Source organism: Limanda limanda, chromosome 16, assembly GCF_963576545.1.
Source record: "Limanda limanda chromosome 16, fLimLim1.1, whole genome shotgun sequence".
NCBI lineage: Eukaryota > Metazoa > Chordata > Actinopteri > Pleuronectiformes > Pleuronectidae > Limanda > Limanda limanda.
Genome location: NC_083651.1, coordinates 14,879,962 through 14,902,908, shown reverse-complemented (window position 1 = coordinate 14,902,908; position 22,947 = coordinate 14,879,962). Strand labels below are relative to the sequence as shown.

At 42.1% G+C, this 22,947-nt stretch overlaps 1 protein-coding gene across 1 annotated transcript in view; it reads left to right on the top strand.

Annotated features, from left to right (window-relative positions):
• Positions 1–22,947, top strand: part of frmpd4 (FERM and PDZ domain containing 4) — a 36,237-nt gene that overhangs the window by 11,547 nt on the left and 1,743 nt on the right. The window contains exons 3-17 of the mRNA XM_061088804.1: positions 5,622–5,738; positions 12,016–12,176; positions 12,472–12,574; positions 14,007–14,052; positions 14,974–15,078; positions 15,984–16,091; positions 16,462–16,593; positions 18,021–18,140; positions 18,273–18,409; positions 18,741–18,867; positions 19,105–19,194; positions 19,323–19,505; positions 19,657–19,789; positions 19,876–20,856; positions 21,379–22,530. Of these exons, the coding sequence (XP_060944787.1) occupies positions 5,622–5,738; positions 12,016–12,176; positions 12,472–12,574; positions 14,007–14,052; positions 14,974–15,078; positions 15,984–16,091; positions 16,462–16,593; positions 18,021–18,140; positions 18,273–18,409; positions 18,741–18,867; positions 19,105–19,194; positions 19,323–19,505; positions 19,657–19,789; positions 19,876–20,856; positions 21,379–22,530 (3,695 nt within the window). The remainder of the gene's footprint in view (positions 1–5,621; positions 5,739–12,015; positions 12,177–12,471; positions 12,575–14,006; positions 14,053–14,973; positions 15,079–15,983; positions 16,092–16,461; positions 16,594–18,020; positions 18,141–18,272; positions 18,410–18,740; positions 18,868–19,104; positions 19,195–19,322; positions 19,506–19,656; positions 19,790–19,875; positions 20,857–21,378; positions 22,531–22,947) is intronic.

The following is a 22,947-nucleotide window of genomic DNA, read 5'->3' as shown; positions in this document are numbered from 1 at the left end:
GAGGAACAGTTTCTGCTGCTGCTTGTTGGCTTTGTTCATTCCAACCTTTGCATGTGTGTGAGTGTGTGTGTGTGTGTGTGTGTGTTTTGTTGCTAAATCCATTATGTGAACCGTTGTTTGACATGTTTTGACGGCAAACTTTTTGCACAGGAAATCACTGGTCTGGACACAAATTGATTAGCCTAAATGTTCATCAGAGTATACAAAGAGCAAAAGATATGTCATAGTTAGCCATTGAAATCAGCATTAGCTCTCAGGGATGAGTGGATCAGAAATGGCTCAGGGTCAGATACGCGAGCCAGCTGGCTGCTGGTTGAGTTCTCGGGCAACCATTTATTTTGCTCTGTCCTTTAGAGGCTTTTAGCATAAAAGCAGTGTCACACAATGAGGTGCAGGATAATCCAAGTCTGGTTCATTGCCCATGGGGTTAGTTTATCACTATATTTGGTTAATGAGAGTACTGTGGACCAAGGGAGGCCTTAAAATGTAATAATGAAATAATAATGAAAACACACAATGTCTGTTTTTCTGCAGCTGGATTTAAATCTACTAATAAAACAAGCAAAGTCATACATGTGGTTAAATGAGAAGCGTATGATGCATGTATGCAGTCATGCACCTCAGGTTTCTGATTAGTTATTGTTGCAGGATTAAATATAGAATATATCAAGGACTGGCCCTAATGCAAAATGGTGGCGTTTTGCTTTTAAACAGGTAAACCAGAGACTCAGATGCTTACTTACTGTAAAATAGCAGGAGGATCAAGGTGGGTGGGCTGTTTCCCAGATGCTGTTTTTCTTCCACCCAGAGAAGATTAACAAACCCAAACCTTTCTATACAGAGGCACCACAGAGCTGCTCAGGAATAGTGTGGTTGCCCATAGCAACAATATCAGTGCTTCCAAAAGACAAACACAGAAATACAATATTCAGTTGCGATGGGGGAAATAGACAGTAGTGAGTGTAGAGATGTTCAACATCACAGCATGATGCCACTAAATGGGGCAAAGCACACATTCTAGTCACCTCTGGCGGCGTGATTTGGTTGTGTGGATGTTATGTCATCATTGTTTGCTTCATATGAATGTGGTCTCTTCCATGTGGAGACGTTTTCTTCTCTAACGATAAATAAACACAATGTGAAGTGTATAAAACTTCTCTTCAAGTCACAGAACAACAGAGAGAGTATGTGTAACCACAAGGCCAGCTTCACATTAACAGAGGCATATAAATTGGAGACACAATATAAATACAACTTTGGACAAGATTGGAGAATCGCGCTGCCGTACTGACCACAGCATTAGAGCCAAGGTGGTGGTTAGGGAAGTCAAGGAGAGGGCAGACGTCTTCTTGAAGGGGGACGTTTGTATCCTCCGCAGGATGGAGACAGTCTGAAAGAGGGGCGGAGGAAGACGGCCTTTAATCAGAGAGGTTCCTCTCTGTCTGTGCCACCACTCCACTCCCCTGCCTCCTCCCAGGAGATGGTCATCTCATCTGCTGCCTCTCCACAGATTTCACATCCAAACAGAATTACATTAGTGCTCTATCTCGGCATAAATGTCTCGCTTTAATTCAAGAGCAAAGAGGATGTAGTGTCACGGCGTCTTCACCGTATATCTTGAGTCATATATTTCACTCCGTCAAACAAGGAAATTAAAAAAATATATTATTATTTGTTTAATTTCAATAACAGGGGTCTTCAACGTTTTTCAGGCCAAGGACCCCTAAACTGGTGGATAGATGGAGCAGGGAACCCCTACTATATATATTGTATAAATTGTGTTTTATATTAAACTGGGCCTAGTGCTATATAAACATAGCTAGCCTGTTATTGTGCATTCAATACTAAGCTATTCAAATATTACACAGGTTCATATATTCATGTTTTTAATTTAAACATGTGCAAGGTACAGGGTGGCCATGCCACTGCCATTTATAAACATCTTGAATACAACACTGAGCTATTAAAGTAATTCACAGATTCATGTTTTTATTTTAAACATGTAGAAGAGACTGAATCCTCAAGATATCTGTGGATGGTACACATACTCCCACATTAGTGAGATTTCGGACCCTGATGGGTAGCACACAACTTATCTAATCTTGGACGGATGGCAGTTGTCAGGCAGAGGGTCAAATCAGCCTCAAAATATGTTGGCTGCATGTTAATGTGTATTTGAAGACATTTAAATGGGGGAAAAAAATTGGTTTGAAAATAAATGAAAAACTATTAAAAAAAAAAAAAAAATTGTCTAATCAACCAAACATTTCGCAACCCCCCTGCAGTACCTCCGCGTACCCCCAAGGGGTTGCGGACCCCTGTTGAAAACCTCTGATCTAGAATATCACTAATTATCACCGAAGATTTTAAATATTCAGTTTTTAAACCAGTCTCTATGTTTCTGCCCTGTAATACACTGGCAACCTGTCCAGGGTGTACCCCGCCTCTCACCCAATCTCAGCTGGGATTGGCTCCAGCTCCCCGCCACGACCCTCAGAAGGTTAAGCGCTATAGCTAATGGATGGATGGACTGCCAGTAATGTAATTGTGACAGTGTGATTGTGTGAAGCGTGTGACATTGTGTGTTATTCACGCGACAGGAAACTGTGTAGAATGTCGAAAGATAAGACATAAGCTTGTTAGTCGATCCTGTACGAGACTGGATTCATATGAAATCACTCACACGACTGTATAGAGTAAAGCGATGTTTCATTCATGATGGCATATGTTAACAAAAAAACTGAGTATTTGTCTCTGGACGTGGGGATACTCAGCCAATGCATGCTGGTCAAGTCATAACAACCAATAAAAGAAAATGATTGGTCATCTGGTAATCAGCACACAAAGTTTGCCATCAAGAGGAAGTGGAAATCGTTGACATTCTCCATGGCAGACACGGGGCGTCTCAGGGTGGTTTCATGTAGCCAAGCCTCATGCAGATTGTGTAAATTATTCACACTAACTTGAGTGTCTGTGTTGGAATGTGCTCTTCTCGGGCCTTGGCTTGTCTATAATGCAGAGCGACTCCCTGAATTTCGCATTTCAGCCTTCATGACTCACAAAGGTGCTTCTTCACAAACCTGCCTGTATTCAGAGGGATGAAAGAGAAAGTGAACCACTGTGATAAAGCAAGGATCACAATGTCCATGCAACTTTTATGAAGGACTGATAAGTGATCTTATCCAATGTCAGACAGCACAATAACACTCACATCGTGTTAAAGTTCAAGATGAACAGGTTGGATGACAGGTTACTGAAGCTGTTCATCCAAATGAAGATATCCAGATAGATGCACAAAACCAAGATATTGTTGAAACCTTCAAATTTATAGTTTGCTGAATTGAGTTGCCGTAGCAAAGCCTCATTGCCACTGTAGAATATTGATGCTATTGTTATTTTTATGAGCTGTGAGTCCTTTTTGCTTTTCCTTTTTGTTATCATTGCCTTTTAAAGATTAGTTTTTGAATCTGAATTATAAAATAAGCACCATCCGAAGAAATGTGCCAAATACAAAAGAAGTCTAGATGCATTTTGTACTTTTAGGGCATTTTGTCCCACAAGGTATTCTACAGGAATCTACACTTTGCTTATAGCTTCTTGTTCTAATTGTCCTCGCTCTGACTCTTGGATAACCTGTTCATGAATTGTGCAGCATGGCTTGCCCATTGGCGCTCAATTACTTAGTCCGATGTGACTGCACTGCCATCATTTATTAATGCTGGCTGGGGAGGATCGGTTTCACTGTCCACCAGCGGATTGAAACTTTTCAGCCTCTCTGTTAAACTGGAGGTCTGCAACTCAATGGCACAATGTACCTGCCGCCTGCCCAGAGCTGAAATCAAAGATCACAGTGTCTAAAGCTGTGCTGTTATTACGGAGACGTAGCAGCTGAGACACAGAAAATGGATTTTAAGGAACTGTTTATGAGCTCAGAAAAATATGCTAAAGGCAAAGCACATGGAACTGTAAGTACAAAACATTTGACTGTGTTGTGGACCTTTAGAGAAATGTCAAACATTGCAGAGCTTAATGTGTAATCCTGCAAAAATATAGGATATAATCAAAATGCTACTGTTGATGACCTTTCTTCGTATTACATTTGACGACTAAACCAGTGACAGCAAACGCTGATTGTGTTAACACGGTGTCAGGGTCGATTCCAGAATCTGAAATTAGAGGGTACAGCAGGACCCATCGATGAGGGGACGGCTCCAAAAGTGTCAAACAGCATCCAGTTGTGCCCACACCCATCATTTGAGCTGCAGGAAATGTGTTCTAAATATACACCATGGAGGCCTGCTCCAAGCTAACGACTGTGGGTCAGATAAATCCATATCCATGTGGAAACACTAATATCCCCCCAAACACTGCGCTGAACTGGGTTAGAAATCAAATCGCTTCCTGTGTGTCCAATTTAAAAAATGTAGAGCACAAAAGAAAAAAAGACAATTATCAGCTGTAGTACTTGTCCATCCGTGAATTATGATTTACTGCGTTAAGGGGTACTTATAGTTAATTAGTTTATGTCATGTCAGAGCTGTACTGTCATTCCAGTTGCCTGATTTTGTTTTGCACTTTGGCTTTAAAGCATTGCGTAACCCTTCTCTTAGCGGGTATATATTGCGCGTTGATGAACCGGCAACATTTTATTCAAATCTCGTGAAAAGTGCATGTGACAGACATGCTCACGGACACACCCAACACCGGGACACACACTCTCACACCGTTACATGCACGCTGCAGCTGCACCCAATTTATTATCAGCAGTACAGTGACTGGGGAAACATTTAGAGGCAAAGAAAGAGGGGCTTTGAATAATGAATGCGAAGAGCCATGTTACACGGCAGACAAGCCTTTGAAGTGACATAACTTACTGCCACCGCTTTCATAGCATCACCAGTGTGCAGACACAAAGACAGAGATAAAGGGGAGACAAGGAAGAGGGGCGCAGATGAAAAACAAGAGTGATGAAAACATTTCAACCAATTACACTTCTCCCTGAATACCTGGCAACTTCTGGCTGCAGGACGTTGTTGCGTTTTGTCGGCAAAATCTGAAAATCAGCTGAGGATTGAGATTTTTCCACAGGCTCTTAACAATGGAATTGTTAACGCGCCTGGTGATTGGCCGTAACCGGTTGTGTTTCCCTGATAAACTTTATCGAAATCATCTTGGCATTGAGCGAATCAAAGGGCTTCTTTATAAATAGAATTCCTCCGGGCTTCTTTTATAAATAATATGCTGACATCTAGAAATAAAACCAATTTCATGCCTCTCAAAGCACAAGAGTGAGGCATGACAACTCCGCCTGTGTGTCCGGCTTACGTAATTAATTTGATTTGTATTCACTGAGTGAACTGCGGCTATGAGACATTGTTCATCACGCAGGAATCAGGCATTCTCCTATCACTTGGATTCAATCCCTTCACATGAGCCTGCAACTCATTTATTTCTATTACCTCTAAAATGAATATTATTTTGAAGTCCCTTTGCACTTGGATTAACTAATGTTCTCCTGGAGCTTGATAATGCAGGGGTCATTACGCAAGCAGGTTTGAATGAAACCACAAATGACAACATCAAGTTGAGCTCTTCTTCTCTCCCCTTTTTTTCCTGTGCAGCAACAGGACCAGATCCTCAGGCTGGCCGCCCCCTTCAGGGACCTGGAGTTCTTCACAGGGACCCCCCAATGGATGGGACATGGGCGCCAATAGAGAGGGGCGTGACTGCTACATCAAGTGAGTGCCCTGTGTTTAAAGAGACCGAGGGGGGGTCTTGCTCTGTCCCAGATGTTGAAGACGCTTTTGCCAACCCGTGATTATTCCAGCCACGTCACTGCCTCCACACTGTCTCCATCTGTGTATTCAGAATACTGATTCTCTGTTCTCTCTCCGCTGCTGCTGCGCACACTCTGCCCCTGCCTACTCTCTCTCTCTCTCTCTCTCTCCCTCCCTCATACTCTCACACACACACACACACACAATACTCCTCATGCAGTCTATGCCAAATGCAGAAGAAGAGGTTTTGAGTGTATGTGCGTGTCTGCTGCCGAAAGAAGAAATCCACCTGAGCAGGGACTTGTTTTGATCTGGGAGGCGGCAGCGGGTTCCACAGAGGATGAGGGCTCGGTGTTATCAGTGTAATTGAGCCTCGGTAATTGGCACTTCTGGATATTTGCACTGGCAGGTAAAAGGGAAACTCTTTGCTGGTTCTTGATGTGTTTGTGCGCACATGTCCTGAAGTAACAAGTGTGAGTGTTTGCCCGTTTCATCTGTTGTGTTGATTCAGCTGGGCTTGCCTTGGATGTGCAATATGCATCCAAACTAGATCTGAACAGATATTGCTGTCTTTATGAAACACTGTGCATACTAGATTCCCGTCTTGCACATTTGATCTCCTCTCGTGTGTCCACTAGATCGTTTCTTTTTCTCACTGATAATCCATTATGATAGAATCTAACATGTATTTCTGCACGGCCGTGTTTTGTTCAAGATGCATGTTGAAAATGTGAAACAAATCTGTCAATCTGCGTTATATACGGAATCGAAGGTGAGCACATTTCACACATGGGTTACAACATGAGAGTCGTGATGTCAGAGGAGTTATATAAGAAATAAGGAGCGGTGGAAGTGCTGGATGCACACTGTGTCTGCATGAGGCAGGCAGATCATGGAGGATGTTTTGGCTCCAGATTTAGCTCTACAATTTTGAGTGAGGCTCATGAATAATCAAACGTCAGTTCCTGTGACTGTCAGGGACCTGAATCTCCAAAGTGTCCCGGGTGTTGACAGCAAATTGTTGTATTTCTCAATGAAACACATGTTTAGTCAGCGTGACAGGAGCACATGAATAAAGCAGTAGTAGGCATTTAAAATTAACATTGTGAGATAGAACATTTAAAGGAGCAGTGTGTAGGATTTAAGTCAGATATTGGATGTGTAAAATTCAGAATTTTGTCTTTATTTGTATATATTCACCTGAATCTAACAGGCATGGGCGTTTTGTTACCTTAGAATGAGCCAGATGGAGCCCACTGACCTGTCAGGCAATAGCCCTGAATGGACAAAACAAACACTTACTCCAGAGAGGGCATTTGTTTGCATGAAGGCCGCCACTGATTCCCCCTACACTCTTGGTAAGGGAAGGTCAATCAGTTGGTTACAATCTGCTCCCTGAACACTAGATGTCACAAAATCTTACACCCTGGTCCTTTATCATATGATTGATCGCATGTCACGTAGCGTTCTCCTCCCATTCGGCCTTTTGCTATTTTCAAATTCTCTTTTGCTAAAGGAAACACATCAACCTCTGCGCTAGCAGACTACTTGTTGAAAATGACAAGTTTTGATTGGCCATTTTCGATCGCCTCCCCTGGAACCAATACATTACCGACACAAGTCCCCCTGTCACACCAATAAGAATTGGCCAGGATGACTGTGATTGGTTCAATGAGGACATTTGTCCAACCCTGACATAGCGTAGTGTGGAGATAGTTTGGTTATGAGAGACTATGGACCGCTATTACAGTATAATGCAGGAGTGTGTAACCGAATGGATCGATAATATCTGAAAAATACCAGGTCTCACAGAGATGTAGTGTTAAATCATCTCATTGTGAAGACATGTGCATGAGTGCAGTTTGTTTTCACAGGACATTAAGCTGTAAAGTGAACAATGGTTCCATCATTACTTCAATTCACTTCAATAAAAGCTAGATTTGCATTTAAGTAAATTAATATTAATATGGAGTAATACAGCAAACATATGCCAATAGGAACTGACTGTGATTACCTCATGTTTCAACAAAAGGAGAAAGACAAATACAACCCCCTCAGCATGAATGCTAAAGAGTATTTTTTTACTGGTATGTTTGCGTTTTGATCCAACAACTACGTCCGCACTGACAAAAGCATTTGCCTTCTCCCGCCCACTCCTCTTTCTTATGTTCCCAGAAAATCACCACCAGCCATATATGAAAGCATTTCATTACATAATTAAGAACTCACTTGGGCACCATGTGACGTTTAGCTTTAAGCAAGCAGATAGTTACTGACTGACGTGCTTTATGCTTGTGGCTAACTGGAGCATTACATCCTGCACACACAAACCCACACTAGCTTTTGCATAATATTCTGTGTCTCTTCAACTTCCTGAACTGCCTGCACATCAAATAATGCCGACAAGCTTTGACCCTCATCTGATTTATTCATGGGCCAAATTCAGACGGTTGACGTAAGAAGGGCAACAGTACATTTAGCAGTCCATCGCCAGTATCGATGGAATAAACACTACAAAGCATCCCTTGAGAAGAGTAAGCTGATATTATTTTCAGAAAACAACCCACTCCAATTTAAGAACACGGGGATGAAAATTTGACCAGTATTTCTTTTCACTGCTCATTATTCTTCATTTTTTAAAACTGTATAACACAATGTGGCTGGTGATTTCTGTACACAGCCTTGAGGAGTTACCCTAGCAGCTAATGGGTATTATTAGGCGCCATTAGATGCATGGCTCTCTGCATAATGGGAGTGTTGCCATGTTTAGCAGGTGGCCATGCAGGGTAGGAGACGGCACTCTTCCTGCATGCACAGGCCCATATGGTTGTGATTTGTGCACAATCTGTTTAGTTTGTTTTTCAAGAGACAAAGCTGACACACAAATCCAAACTACATGTGACCCTCAGAGATTTAAGGAGTTGACAGTTTGTAGAATTATGTGTGAAAATCCCCCCAAAAATTGAACCAAAATGAAACAGATTCCATGTTTTATTTTTGAGGTGAGAAAGATGATAACTGGCAATAGAACAAAGATTTTTTTAAAGATATAAGGGGAGACAATACAAGATAAGAGATGTTTGATTCTTATGTATGGAGGCTTCAGTGCATAGATTATTATTTATCTCATTTTATTTAATGCATTTGTAAAACGGTCTGGTTGTTTCTTCAAACAAAATAAACGATATCGGGCAAATAAGTCAGTGCAACTGAATTGAAAATTGAATAACTTGAAAAACAATATATATTTTAGTTTCCTGTTTGCACAGTCCCATGCTGATTATCTTGAGAACATGTTGCAGCCCCTTTCTGTTTATTCTAAGCCTCACAACCGGATTATTTTTCACTGGATTTGGTTGAAATGTGTTACATCCACCTACATGCAATTGCCAGAAACATGGGGTCACATAACTAACAGACCAACCTTCCATCCTGTGTCAGGTAGAATTATATGTTCATTATTGTTTCCTAATGGTAAAGGTTAATGTTATGAGGCATTCAGAAGTGTTTGAAACTCTGAACTTATATACAGTGGAGTCCACAAGTCTGAGACAAGAAGAGAAATGGTGAATTTCAGCTCCAAGGGGTCAAACTTCAAAAGAGTAATGACAGTACAGTGAATTAAAGTTTATTATGAAAGGTAGAATATGAAACCTGCAGCTTTAATGACAAAAACATCAGTACTTAATGACACATTTTACATTTAGGGTGACTGTGGTTTTGCGTGGTCAAACTATGTCTCCTCAGGAAAGTAAACCCATTTACACTAGTACACTCATTTCCTTATATTTCCTGTAAATTGATGGAATGAGGTTTTTTCTTCTGGGAAACCCTCGTTTAAATCTGGAACAGGAAGATTAATTCAGCTCATTATTTTTAGGTTACTTCCTTCTTTTTATGGCCCTTTTACTTTGCACATTATTAGTGCTTTGGTCTGTCCATACCCTGATAATTATACAATTATTGAACCGATGGCTTGAAAAACTGCCACTCTTATTCTGTTAGGTGACTTTCTCTCATATCTTTCCACAGTTAAATTGCTGTTTTGATGACACAGTAAGTTATTGGGGTAAATGTCCTACAGTTGTTGCTGAGTAGAGTTTGTGACTGAAAAACATCTGAGAGAATCTCACTGTAAGATTAATGAGTTTTGCCTTTGGCTGCCTGGTAGCCATTTTAAAGGCTTTGTTTACTGACGACAGTAGTAGTGCAGTAGGCACAAATGTTTTGCTTTTCATATTTGCAGAGGAAGAAATAATGGTTGACTGCATCACATAAGGATATTTTTGGTTTTCAACAAAAGACTACTTTGGATTTTTTGTATTAATATACATATAAAGCAAAAACAGCCTCACTCCACTACAGGAAAGAGAGAAGACATGTAGTAAGACTTGGAGCTATGAGATTTTAAATAGAAAATAGGATAGAATCTTTATTGAGAATACATCATAGCCACTGCATAATACTCATGAAGTAAGACATTGCATTAGGCTGTTGTCTATCACTTTAATTTAATCTGTAGCAAATTACTTTTGCATCATTTCTTCTTTATAATTGAAAAGAAAAAAAAAACAAGAAAGGCTGCCCCTGCCAGCCTCCGTGTGCCGATTCAGATTTTGCACAGGATCTAATTTACAACACTAATAATATTCTTTACTGTACACAAGGGAGCTTTTTTATAATTGTTTTGTGAGTAAGCTTGTGTATGTGCATGGCTGCATTCTTATTTCCTTGCCAAAAAGCACTATGGGATTAATGTAAAATGATAGCTTAGTCTTAAGACATCTGTCTTGTCTTTTATTCTTTTAAGAAAGGTTAAAGGGGCATTTCTAGTTCGATGCTGCATCCTAAAGACAGATCACAGTTCATGTTTTTTTCTTAAAGCTGGAGAAGAACTGCTGAATCCCCCAAAATACCAGTTGACAGTCACTTCGCTCTGAACATCTTGTCCTGCTCTGAGTTGCTTTTTTTTTTTCTTCATGGTACTGGGACTGCGATTGACAGATCTCACTGTGTCTTTGTGCCGTGAAAGATTAATTGTAAGTACTTAGCGTTGAATAGCACATGTGTCAAGAATAACTGTGAATTACACAGTCTGCCCACAGCTTTAATTAACCAACATTGTTGGCACCATACAAAGCTGCTGCTGCTGCTGCTGCTTCTGCAGCCAGGGAGAAAAGGAGGGAGGAGCACTGTTAAAACTCTAATTACAGAAAATGTGGAAGCGACTTACAGTTTGTGCTCATATTTTTAACTTGAGACGAAGAAAAATCTGCTGATCAGAGGAACCAAAGTTTAAAGGTTAAAACTGTGGAATTTTTTATTTGAAACCAGTGAATGATCTCTGAGACCGAAAAATTCTAACTCATGGAGTAGGGAGATTTCAACTGCATGATGCTCCTAATTAAAAATGCTGTATCTTCATTAGTGGGGCATGTGCAATGTGTAACACATTGCAGTATGAGTACTACACAGTTTACTGAGCGCCTCTCAGTGAAGCTCACAGTGGTTATAAACAATGTGAGAAAACAAACATTGGAGCTTGATTGCTTTCGCCCACATGATCTATTCTTGCAGCACTGCACTTCCTCGTTTATCGACCTTGGCATCTTGTCTTTACACTTTTTCAGGATTTAATCAAAAGAAAAACATGTTTTCAATTTCTATATTAATCTGCCTACTGTTATTTTAACATTACCTGATAAAACAAGGATGTTTTTTTAGAATTGGTAATATAATCATAAACACTTTCCAGAGCCTTACTTGATGTAAATATGAATTTATTGTATTTATATTTACAATATATTATATTCCTTATAAAAAACACTGAGGAAAGGTGATTAACAAATTGACCAATCATCTAACTGAAGGGTAATCCAGTTTAATATATAACATTTTACATTTATGCTTCTCCTGAAACACTGTCAACAATTTAATATATCATATAACTTTATTTGTATGGCACTCTAAACAAGGTTACAAAGTGCTTCACAAAATTCATGTAAAAAAAATGAGTGGACTAAAATAAATGGTATTCGATTCACTTCAATTTTAAGAGCCAAATCATAAAATATTAGGGTTGAGACCTTTAAATTTATGGAGAAACCCAACAGTTCCCCACAATGAGCAAGTATTATTATTTACTACTACTCCACACAAACGACCTAAGTACTTTTCAATAAAGCTAAAGCAACAAAACATGATGGTGAAAACAGCATCTTTTTTGTCATTCCCACAGCCACGTCTCCCACAGCAGCTCCCTGGAGGAGATTCGTCTGGACGGAGACAAGTTTGTGCCACCAGCTCCCCGGAAGGTGGAGATGAGACGGGACCCAGTGCTGGGCTTTGGTTTTGTGGCAGGCAGTGAGAAACCTGTGGTGGTTCGCTCAGTCACACCAGGTAAAGTACACCAGCTTTATACAGAAGCAGTGACTCAGTAGATCCCTGGACTTTATCAGCGTATTCCCCAAAGAAGTTGAAACCTTCCTAAAACGTTGCTAGAAAGGAAAAGGGAAAAGAGGAAACCCACACCGGCTGTAGTTTACTTTGATGATTCATCGGTTTAAACAGCACGGAATGATTAAGCTTTAATTCGAGCCTTCAGCGACGAGACAGGAAACCAAGAAAATCAAGAGAAATGGTATGACTGTGCAAGGTATGTAGCACTTAATTCTTGTTTGGTGTGCGTTGGCAGGGGGTCCATCGGAAGGCAAGCTGATCCCAGGGGACGAGATCATCATGATTAACGAGGAGCCGGTCAGTTCCGCGCCCAGAGAGAGGGTTATTGACCTTGTCAGGTATGACGACACACTAAGGTGAGGTGCCATTTGTCTGCTGTTAGAGCTGTTGTTGGTAACTCGATAGCTGTGTCCCAATTCAGGAGCCCCCATTCTTTGGAAGACATGTGGCCCAGGAAGAAGGCGGCCTTTGTGGGCTGCGTGGACCGCGAAGGCAGAACCAAAATAAGAGTATGGTCTATGGAGGATTTTCTTGATCGGCTTTACCAGCTTGTGCCGCCCTCACTACGGTCACCTAGCAACAAGAGCTGCAGTCAGACCTACAAGAACATTTTAATACCCCTTAGTTTTTGTATTTGTGTATCGTTAGTTTTTGAGATGACTTAGGGATCCACACATTGAAGGCTTCATTGCTCAGGCACGAAGGGACACATTTCTGGGCCGTTGTGACACAATCGGCCCTCAAATCCAGCCTCCACAGGATTCGGCCCCTGGACTTGGACACAGCTTATATTCCCTCTTTTTTGGAAGTTTCTCAACTTTTATTGTCTTACACCATTAAATCAGAGTAGATTTATCGTGCGTTTGACACTGCTCAACAGAAAAAAATGACCCTTTAATTTCAAAGTAAAAACAGGTCTCTACAAAATTATCTAAATATTTACAAATACATACTTGCCCTAAATACTGGGGCAGCAAGTTGGTTTATCTAAAATGTAGGCTACATATTTGTGACCAAGGGCTTACAGTTGGTTGTAGTATAAATACAAGTTTTGGCGATTTAGTATAGTGTCAAAACTATTAGCACGGTACCTCACTGCTCTGTATAAAAGGTTGAACATGTAGTGGGGTGAGTTTCCTGTTCCAGCCTAATGCCGGCAGCAGAGGGAGTCACTGCTGCATAAATATAATGTTTTCTCACAGTTTAAGGACATGTTGTACTGTTCACTTTCTATCCAGATTAGGAACAAAACCACAACTAGTTTATCTAGTTTTTATTTGTATTTATCAAGCTTCATTAAACCAAATATTTCAACTGAATAAATGTGGCACATTATTGCAGCCACCTGCTCAACTGACTGCAGCTGTGCTGCACGCTGGTGCTGATGTTTCCTCATGCGTCTCATTAGATTAATGTCACTGAAACAGCTGAGTGGCTGGCTCTGAGCGTTTTGGTCCTCGTGCGAACTGTGCACCCGGGTGTAAAGTGCAGATTGCAACAGGTAGAAGGGCTCACGTGGACACTCCCTGGCAGCTCCTGTGGCCTTGACTGAGCTCTGTCTCTGCAGTGAAACTCTGCACTAGGCGGCTCGGAGCGTCACCGGGACACAGTGTTCCTCCTCCACCATGATGTCCCAGAATCCATCACTGATCCCAGGGCAACTTCAACATTTCTTAATTTGATTTACCTTAACCACAGTATTATTATTTTATTGCTTTCATCCTTCATTTATAATTAACCCTATATTTATTTATTTATTCATTTCTGCAGGAGTTGCAAGGAGTCCATATTGTTGACCGTTGTTCAGCCGTACCCAGTAAGTTTCCCCATCCTCTATGAATCAAATGGAGTACATTACATTAGGCTGTTTGGTGTGATTATCTGTTTTTCGGTGACTGTACGAAAGCAAATCTTTAACCGTGCCATATGTTTGTGCTGGCACTGTATCAGTAATGCCGCAGCTGCGTGTCAGACCCAGGCAAACTCCAAGGGAATCCAAATCCACTGCAGTCTTTCTCATGTCCGATCCTCGCAAAACCTCTGATAAACCTGACACATCCACATTTACTAAAGTCAGGGGGCACCAGATGGTGGTGAGCGAACTGCACCAGGAGCATATAATCGGCCTTTGTTTACAGTCACGTAATAAGTCAGTGGAAATTGAATTATGCTTGAATTCCCTCCAAAAATAGACCAAGGCATGAGTGTGTGCTTGCAGAAAACAACACTGGCAGGGAACAAACGAGACATTAATTATAATATTTCATATCATGCAACATTTCCTAACACTAAAAATATAATGTTATTAAATTGATTCCCCTGACATTTCATATAAGCATGCCGTATGTGTCAGTATAGACTCTCATCATGGTGAGTCTCTTTATAAGCAGCTAAAAAGAAACAGGAAAAAACGAGTGTAATATTGCATAATACCCAAGGGACCAAGGAGGAATTATAATCCATCATGTAATTATTTCCATTCACCAGGTGTTTCTTTGCCGGCTCAATGAAACGGCCGCAGTGAGGGCGTTCTCTCTCACATGCCGACACACAGTGCCACTCTAATTACATCAGTGCAGAGTGGGAGAAATGGGCCGTCGTCATGTTTCAAGAGGGAAATGTCCTTGACTTTGTGTGTGGCGATGAAACAAATACATGACTCATCTCTGAAAGGGCGGATTGTCCTTTAAATCTCTGTTTCATTTTTTTGTCTCTTTTTCTGCTTTCCCTATACAAGTCACCGAAATCGGCATTCATCAGCGCAGCCAAAAAGGCCAAGTTAAAGACTAATCCTGTTAAAGTGCGCTTCGCTGAAGAGGTCATCATCAATGGCCAGGTCCCGGTAAGTCACGTAGGACACGGATTCATACTGTACATATCAAGGTTCTGCACAACAACAGCAGTAAGTCAAAGAAAAAAGGCGCTTCTTCCTCATTTCCATTTTGATCAACCAGCGCATGGGGGTACAATTGAAAGTTCAAAAAAAAAAGGGAACCTTCGACAGAGAGCTTCCCCAATTTTTGGATGTGTCACACATAGATTTGATATCTGAGAAGTTTTTTTTCTCAGAAAGCTTGTTTGATTTATCTGATGGTCAGGAAACCATTAGGCGATCATACGATCTGAAATGAGGACAGCATCAGTGATCGTTAAGGAGGATGCATCATTATGTTTCTCTCTCTACAATAGGCTCAGAAAAATGTTGTGCAGATGAAATTTAATAAAACAAAACAAAACCAGTCACATGAACTTTTAGAGAATTGGTTTAGAGTTGGCTATGTTGGAGATGGTTAGCTTAGCACAAAAGTAGGAATCAGTAAGCTAGCTGGCTCTGTCCAAATATAAACAAAATATAGTAGTTGCTAATCATATGATATATAATTCATATTTACAGTTTGGTCATGACTTTGAAACACAGCACATTATTTAATGAGCCTTAGAGGTGGATTGTGTTGGTATTGGAGCAAACTGTTTCCCCCTGTTCTGGTCTTTATGATAAGCTGAGCTAAGCTAGTCATCTTATCTGTGGTCTTGAACCTTCTGTATGGTAATGGTAGCAATCTTGTCGTTTCCATAATTATCTTTTAATCATCGCTGTATATCTATATATTTGAATGTGCAATCACTTCTTTGCAAATCTTGTTATTGCAGATATTCTCCACTCCTCATGCATTTTATCTGCTGTATTTAAACAACCCTTGGCAAGAAAGAGATTTGTTGATCAAATTATTCTCATTTCATCCTCAGGAAACGGTGAAGGACAACTCCCTTCTTTTTATGCCAAATGTTCTGAAGGTGTACCTGGAGAATGGGCAGACTAAATCATTTAGATTTGACAGCAACACATCCATTAAGGTAGGTGCTCGAGGGGACCCTGCTTAGCGGTGAAATGCTGCTGCAAAATCAGAAGTGATGTTCAGTTTAAATGTTGAATGTTATTCACAGCTGCTCTGTGCATTATAAAGTTTAAACTCCTCTCTTTACTGTGGCCTTCAGAACCAAACAGACTGCAGCTTAATCACAGTAAACTGGAGCAGGGAGCTTTCACGTGGTTATTTGCATTTCCCTCTTTTCTCCACTGCAGTTTAAAATCAAAGTGAATGTTCAAGAAGGTTCTCGCTGTTGTGTGTGATCAGTCATGACAATTACTCACGGCTATGGATGTTAGCTGAGCAGGCTGCATGCTTCTCATGTTGTATTAACAATGACTTCATCCATGTGAAAGGACGTCATCATGACCCTGCAAGAAAAGCTATCCATAAAGAGCATTGAGCACTTCTCTCTGATGCTGGAGCACAGAGCTGATGGATCTGCCAGCAAACTCATGCTCCTGCATGAGCAGGAGATGCTAATTCAGGTGAGACTCTATCGTATAATCAAGTATTTGTCTAATGCTACTGAGTATTGCCCGGTGACGCTGTGGTTAGCACTGCAGGTTCAAATCAAGAGGGTTCTGGGTTTATACCTGATGACTGGGGCCTGTAAGTTTGGAGTTAGCATGTTGTCCCCATGTCTGTGTGGGTTTTCTCTGGCTTCCTCCAACAGACTGTGGCATGCAGAGTGGGGTTAGATTAATTGGAGATTATGTGTGAATGTGGAAGGTTGTTTGTCTCTACATGTTGGCCCTACAATTCGCTGGCAATCTGTCCAGGGTGTATCCTGCCTCTCGCGCTGGGATTGGCTCCAGCTCCCCGCGACCTTCACAGGATAAGTGCTATGGATGGATGGATGGATGGATGAGTGGATGGATGGATTCCAACTGTCCTGTACTGTACAGTTCAGTATATGAACAAAGTCGCGTTGACTTTTTTGGCATACTATTGACAAACTATCGTTAACATTCTTGCCAAGATTTCAGTAATTTCCTTTTAATTGTCTGTTGATTAAATAGATTAAGGCAGAAGATATTATTTTAACGTGTAGCATAGCATAAGTGCATAAACTCCAGGGGAGACAAGGCTAACAGCCAAGAAAACAATTTGGGCTTTTAATGGATTAAAGCAACACACTGTAACTTTAGCTGAGGAACAGAGCTCTCTGCCGCCATAAGTGGTAATTCATTATTTTAGGCTGCAAGTCATAGCAATATAATCGTTTTTATATACATAAATAAAGTAAATTAATTTAATGAAGGTAGTGCTGACCTCACTGAAGATGGCATATACTTAAGGAAGAGTTGTCGCAAAAACAAACAAGCTATAAATTTAGAGTTTTCTTGGTGAATAAATTAATAAAAGGTTTAAGGGCTGGTTTTTAATAGACTTGTATCTACACTGCAGCAATACTAATGAACTTGCTGGGCATGATTCCAGTAGATTCACCTGCCATATAATACCCACGCACCAAAGATACAGGCATTCAAAGCAGAGAGAATGAAAGAAAGAGACTCAGTTCTCCCAATTAGAAGCTATTTGAAGCTGTAATTTTGGGCTAAAGAAGTGGCTCAACGTTGTTTAAACATTATAAACAAATTGGGTTTGCCCTGATCTTTAATGTTACTAGAATGTAACTTCTGGCTCAAGTTTCATATTTAACATATATCAAATGAACATGTAATCCAATGTCCATGTTTTTTGGCTTTTTACTAAGATCCTCAATAAAGTCGATAAGACTTTATTCTGAAGGTCCTTTGGGTCCACTTCAAGCCTGTTCATCTGAATAATTGTAATAATAGAAATTATAATAAGGAAATGGAAAAGATATGTTTGAACTTGTGAATAAACATTTCGCGGACACACACTCCATGACTAATAACACCCTCCTTATCTCCGACTCGTACTCCAGGTGACACAGAGGCCAGGGGCCCACAAGATGAAGTGTTTTTTTCGGATCACGTTCGTCCCAAAGGATCCTCTGGAGCTGCTGAGGAGAGACGCGGTCGCATTTGAGTACCTCTACGTTCAGGTGCATATTAAGTCAATGGCCTCAGTTAACACATGGTTGTTGTCGGTGTGGTGTTGTTCTGTATGTAACCCCTGCCTTGCTCTCTCTCTCTCTCTCTCTCTCTCTCTCTCTCTCTCTCTCTGGCTCCTCTAGAGCTGTAATGATGTGGTATTGGAGAGATTTGGGTCAGAGCTGAAATACGACACGGCCCTCCGTCTGGCTGCCCTGCAAATGTACATTCTAACCATCAATACCAAGCAGTCCCAGAAAGTTTCCTTGAAGTACATAGAGTAAGTGGATTGAATTTCACACTTCAAGCTCGTTGGAATCAGTCTTATGTCTCCTATCTACAGAGACATTTTGTCTGTAACGACTTTTTCCTGCTGTGGGTACTGATCCAGAATGCCGTTATTCAATATCAGCATAATGCTCTTGATGGTATTGTTCTGCTGCAATGGCAAAAGGTACATCCCTGCTGGCTGGTTAATAATTCTGATTGTAGCCTAGCAGTTGATCAATAGACCACCTGTAGGAGAACAGAATCAATCGGCAGTCAAAATGATGACTTGACTGTTTTTCAATGAGAACCTTATTTAATATTTTGGGATTGTGCGTCTGCAGGAAGGAGTGGGGTTTGGCGTTGTTCCTGCCTCCTGCGGTGCTGTCTAGCATGAAAGAGAAGAACATCAAAAAAGCGCTCACTCACATCCTCAAAACCAACCAGAACCTGGTGCCGCCTGGCAAAAAGGTAAAGTCTCTATATGTATCTCACAGTTCACACGATCCATCCATCACCCTGTTTGCTCTGCACCACATCTGAAAGGACTCTTGACCACCACCTAGTGGAGGATGGCATTTCAAAAATACTGGTGCTGAGTGGTGGCTTGAACAAATAACATCAACTCAGTTGGATGTTTCTGCTGTGAATGGCTGTTTGGAATGATTTCATCTTGTATCTTTTCCTACGCCTTTCTTTTGTTTCCAGCTGACTGCCTTGCAGGCAAAGGTCCATTATCTGAAGTATCTCAGTGACTTGAGGCTGTATGGAGGACGGGTGTTTAAATCCACACTAATCGTGAGTCAAACTATCTTGCGGCCTGCAGCGAGTGTGTGAAACAAAACAAAAATTGTCAGGTCACTGGTCTTCATTTTCATGCAGACAGGGATGTGTGCACTGACCTTCTCTCGCTGTGTTTTTTATAGCAAGGCGAGAAGCACACAGAAGTGACACTGCTGGTGGGGCCCAAGTATGGTATCAGTCACGTGATAAACACCAAAACAAACTTGGTGGCTCTTCTGGCGGATTTCAGTCATGTGAATCGCATTGAGATGTATACGGAAGATGACCGCAGGGTCAGAGTGGAACTACATGTCATGGACGTAAAGGTTAACAAACCTTATTCTCTCGCTCTTTGTGAACATTTTCTATGGATGCACAAACAATACAAAGTCTCCTCAGTAGACACTATCAACTCTATCAACTCACTCTCCCATTATTTTGCACTCATTTTCATCTGCTTATCTGCCTTTTCCACAGCCCATCACTCTCTTAATGGAGGCTGTTGATGCAATGAATCTGGCTTGTTTGACTGCTGGCTACTACAGATTGCTGGTGGACTCGCGTCGCTCAATCTTTAACATGGCCAAGAATACGGACAGCGTGGAAACAAGTATGACTGCAGCGATCGCAAGATGACTCATCAGAGCAATGTTGTTTTTAAATAGACCTGTGTCATTTTTTGCTTCCTCTTTGCAGGCCATGCAGCGAGAGTAAAGCAGAACTACCAGGCCATCGAGTGCACGTACAGCACACCTCACAAAGCCTATGAGGACAGGAATAACCAGAGGTGCAGCCACGATTATTCTGACCAAGAGTGCGAGTACCTCGACCATGGGAGATGTGAAATGCAACCAGTCTACATAACGGAGATACACCAGGCCCAGCACTCGATGCACATGGCAGAGAGAGCGGAGTGCTGCAGGATCCCGTGCTCCCAAACGTACCTCAACATCCCCAGGCCCAAATCCCAAGACTCTTCCAGGAGCGCAAAGGTCTCCTTCATATTTGGAGATCCTCCCTTAGACAGTGTAAACCCCCAAAATCTGGGCTACCAGAGACTGATGGATGAAGGCCCAGAGATGCTAGACAATCACACCCACATGTACAGGCGTCTCGAGGAGGACTATAGGATGATGGATGCCATAGAAGATGGGGACGGGTATCAGTACACCACCAAAATCTTCAGTCCCACTGAATGCATCGAGGAGCCGCTGCTGCACGACATCTGCTACGCGGAGACAACAGACGACGCAGAGGACGAGGATGAGATCAGCTGTGAGGAGGACATGTTTGTGAGCGACATAGACAAGCCTATGTTACTGTCACTCTCGGGGTCCAGCGATGACATCATTGACTTGACCTCCCTCCCTCCCCCACCAGAGGGTAATGACGAGGAGAACAATGACGTGCTGCTGCACTCGCTTAACCTGGCCATCGCTGCTCCTCCTCCCGGCTTCAGGGACAGCTCTGACGAGGAGGAGCAGCAGCAGGGAGCCGGGACTCACGCCCAGGGCGGCCGAAATGACATCCCAGTGTCCCTCATAGATTCGATGCCCCCCCACGGAGCCGAGGGCCCCGGACAGCCTCTGGACAGTGCGGTGGTGTCCACCTTACAGGCGCTGGAAGCCCTCGCTGCATCCGAGGAACCGAGTCCAGCACAGTCAGAGAGTAGCACAGGTTCTTCTTTCACTATTGTAACGTTCATTCATTAACACCACGCATGTTCCAGCCATTCACTTTTGATTTTTGTCGTTGTTAAGTTTTTTTCAATAAAGCCCATTTTGTTCTATGTTTCCATTTGTGCGTGTATTATTTCATTAATTGTGATCGTGCAGACAGCTGTGTTCATTACAGTATCATTCATTATTGTTTGGAATTTGTTGTTTTGTGAAACCTTTTTGTTTGTTTTCTCAAAGGCAGATGCACAGGGTCAGATGTGTGTTGCTAGTATAGAACATTTTGCTAGTACTGTACCATTTTCTTAACATTTCTCTATAGGAATTTCAAGTAGAATGTGATTAAGAAGTGAATCACAGGCCTCTTTATTACTTTCATTGTTATCTTAAAGAAACACATTTACCCTTGTTCTCACTACATGCTAATTCACAGTGTCATTACCATTCCTCCATAGTCTGTGATATTTTCCATTTGCCTCAAAGGGGGTTGTTAATGCTGTTTTTGTCTTTCTGTGGCACGCAGGTGTTGAAATATCACGAGCATTTAGTCCCGATTCCTCAGATTCTGGCAACGAGACCAACTCCTCCGAGATGACAGAGAGCTCCGAGCTGGCCAGCGCTCAGAGGCACACAGAGAGCCACCTGAGGATGCATGTCGCCACCACAGAAGGCTACCGGGCCATGAGTGAGGAGAAGGTGGAAGCGGCTGCACAGAGCGATGGCAGAACAGGAGCCGTGCAGTACAATCCCCAGGAGCATCAGGAGGACGAGGCAAAGTCCTCTGCCGCTGCCTCCTCCCAGATATTTCACTCAGATGGTGGGGAGATGGAGCCGGAGACAATGGAGATCAAATCTGTTAGTGAATACTTCTCTAAGCTGCACATGGGCTCAGTAATGAGCAGGCAGAGGGGAAAACAGAGGGAGGCAGAGAGCAGGGTGGAAGGGGAAGCCTGTGAATCCCCTGATAGGGTGCACTCAGCCAAAGAGGAGCCCACTCATCTTGTTGGGAAGTATAACGCTTTCACTGTGAGGGACTCCTATTACATGAATCAACTTGATCTGGGGCGAACACACTTTAAAGACAGGCATGAAATGTCTCCAGAATGTGTGAGTGACTCGCAGGCTTCCCTCGTAGACAGGTTGACAGTAAAGGGAGAGAAACAGGACTCGGAGGAAAAAAGCCAAAAGGTAAATACCCATATCCGCTCTCCATCCAGAGGTCCCATCTCTGCAGAGGGAAACGCCACCTCACAGGATGTAGAGCAGCAGAAATTTAAGATTCCAGCCTCAGAGCAAGAAGCAGCGCGGTTATATGAGTACCACATGAGCAAGCGAATGTCGTCGATACAGAGCGAGGGCGTCCATTCCCTCCAAAGCTCACAGTGTTCCTCTATAGATGCCGGGTGCAGCACAGGCAGCAGCAGCTGTGCCACGCCGATGGATTCTCCCCTTTGTGCCACAGACAATATGCACGTACTGTCGGAGTCATCGCTCAAGGGGATGAGTTATGTAGCCGCTGAGGAGAAAGCTCACGGGCCTCCAGGCCAGGGGAAGGCGGGTCATCCCATGGACCCCACCCTGCTGAGGAAGATCCACGCGGCGACCAGTGCTGAGCCTGGATTCACGATCGCACGGGATGGAAGTCACAGGTTGCCGAAGATTAAAGAAACCACAGGTAAAACTATACAGGAGGGTGCTCCTTCTTTTTTTAAATTGGTGGTAGTGCATGAGAGCAACAAAAGGGACATTTAAGAAAGTAGGTCATTGCAGGCAAATAAGGGCAGGTGCAAATCTCAAGGGATTAAGTTGTAAAAGGTCAAATTTATTTATTTCCCTTATGTCTAGTAGCATGTAGCCATAAGGATAGTTTATAGGATACTGGTCCAGATTTCGGTATATTTTTCCCTGAGGATTTCTACCTTAACCTTGCTAAATAGAAGTGAGTGGAATTATTACATGTGGTCTGCACACTTCACTGTAAGCAGTTTTCATTGGAGTAATAGTCCCTATAGACAAAAAGTGTGTTTTGTGGAAATTTTGCAGAAAACTGAATTAGATGAGAAGACTGAAACCACTATGATATCTGTCCATG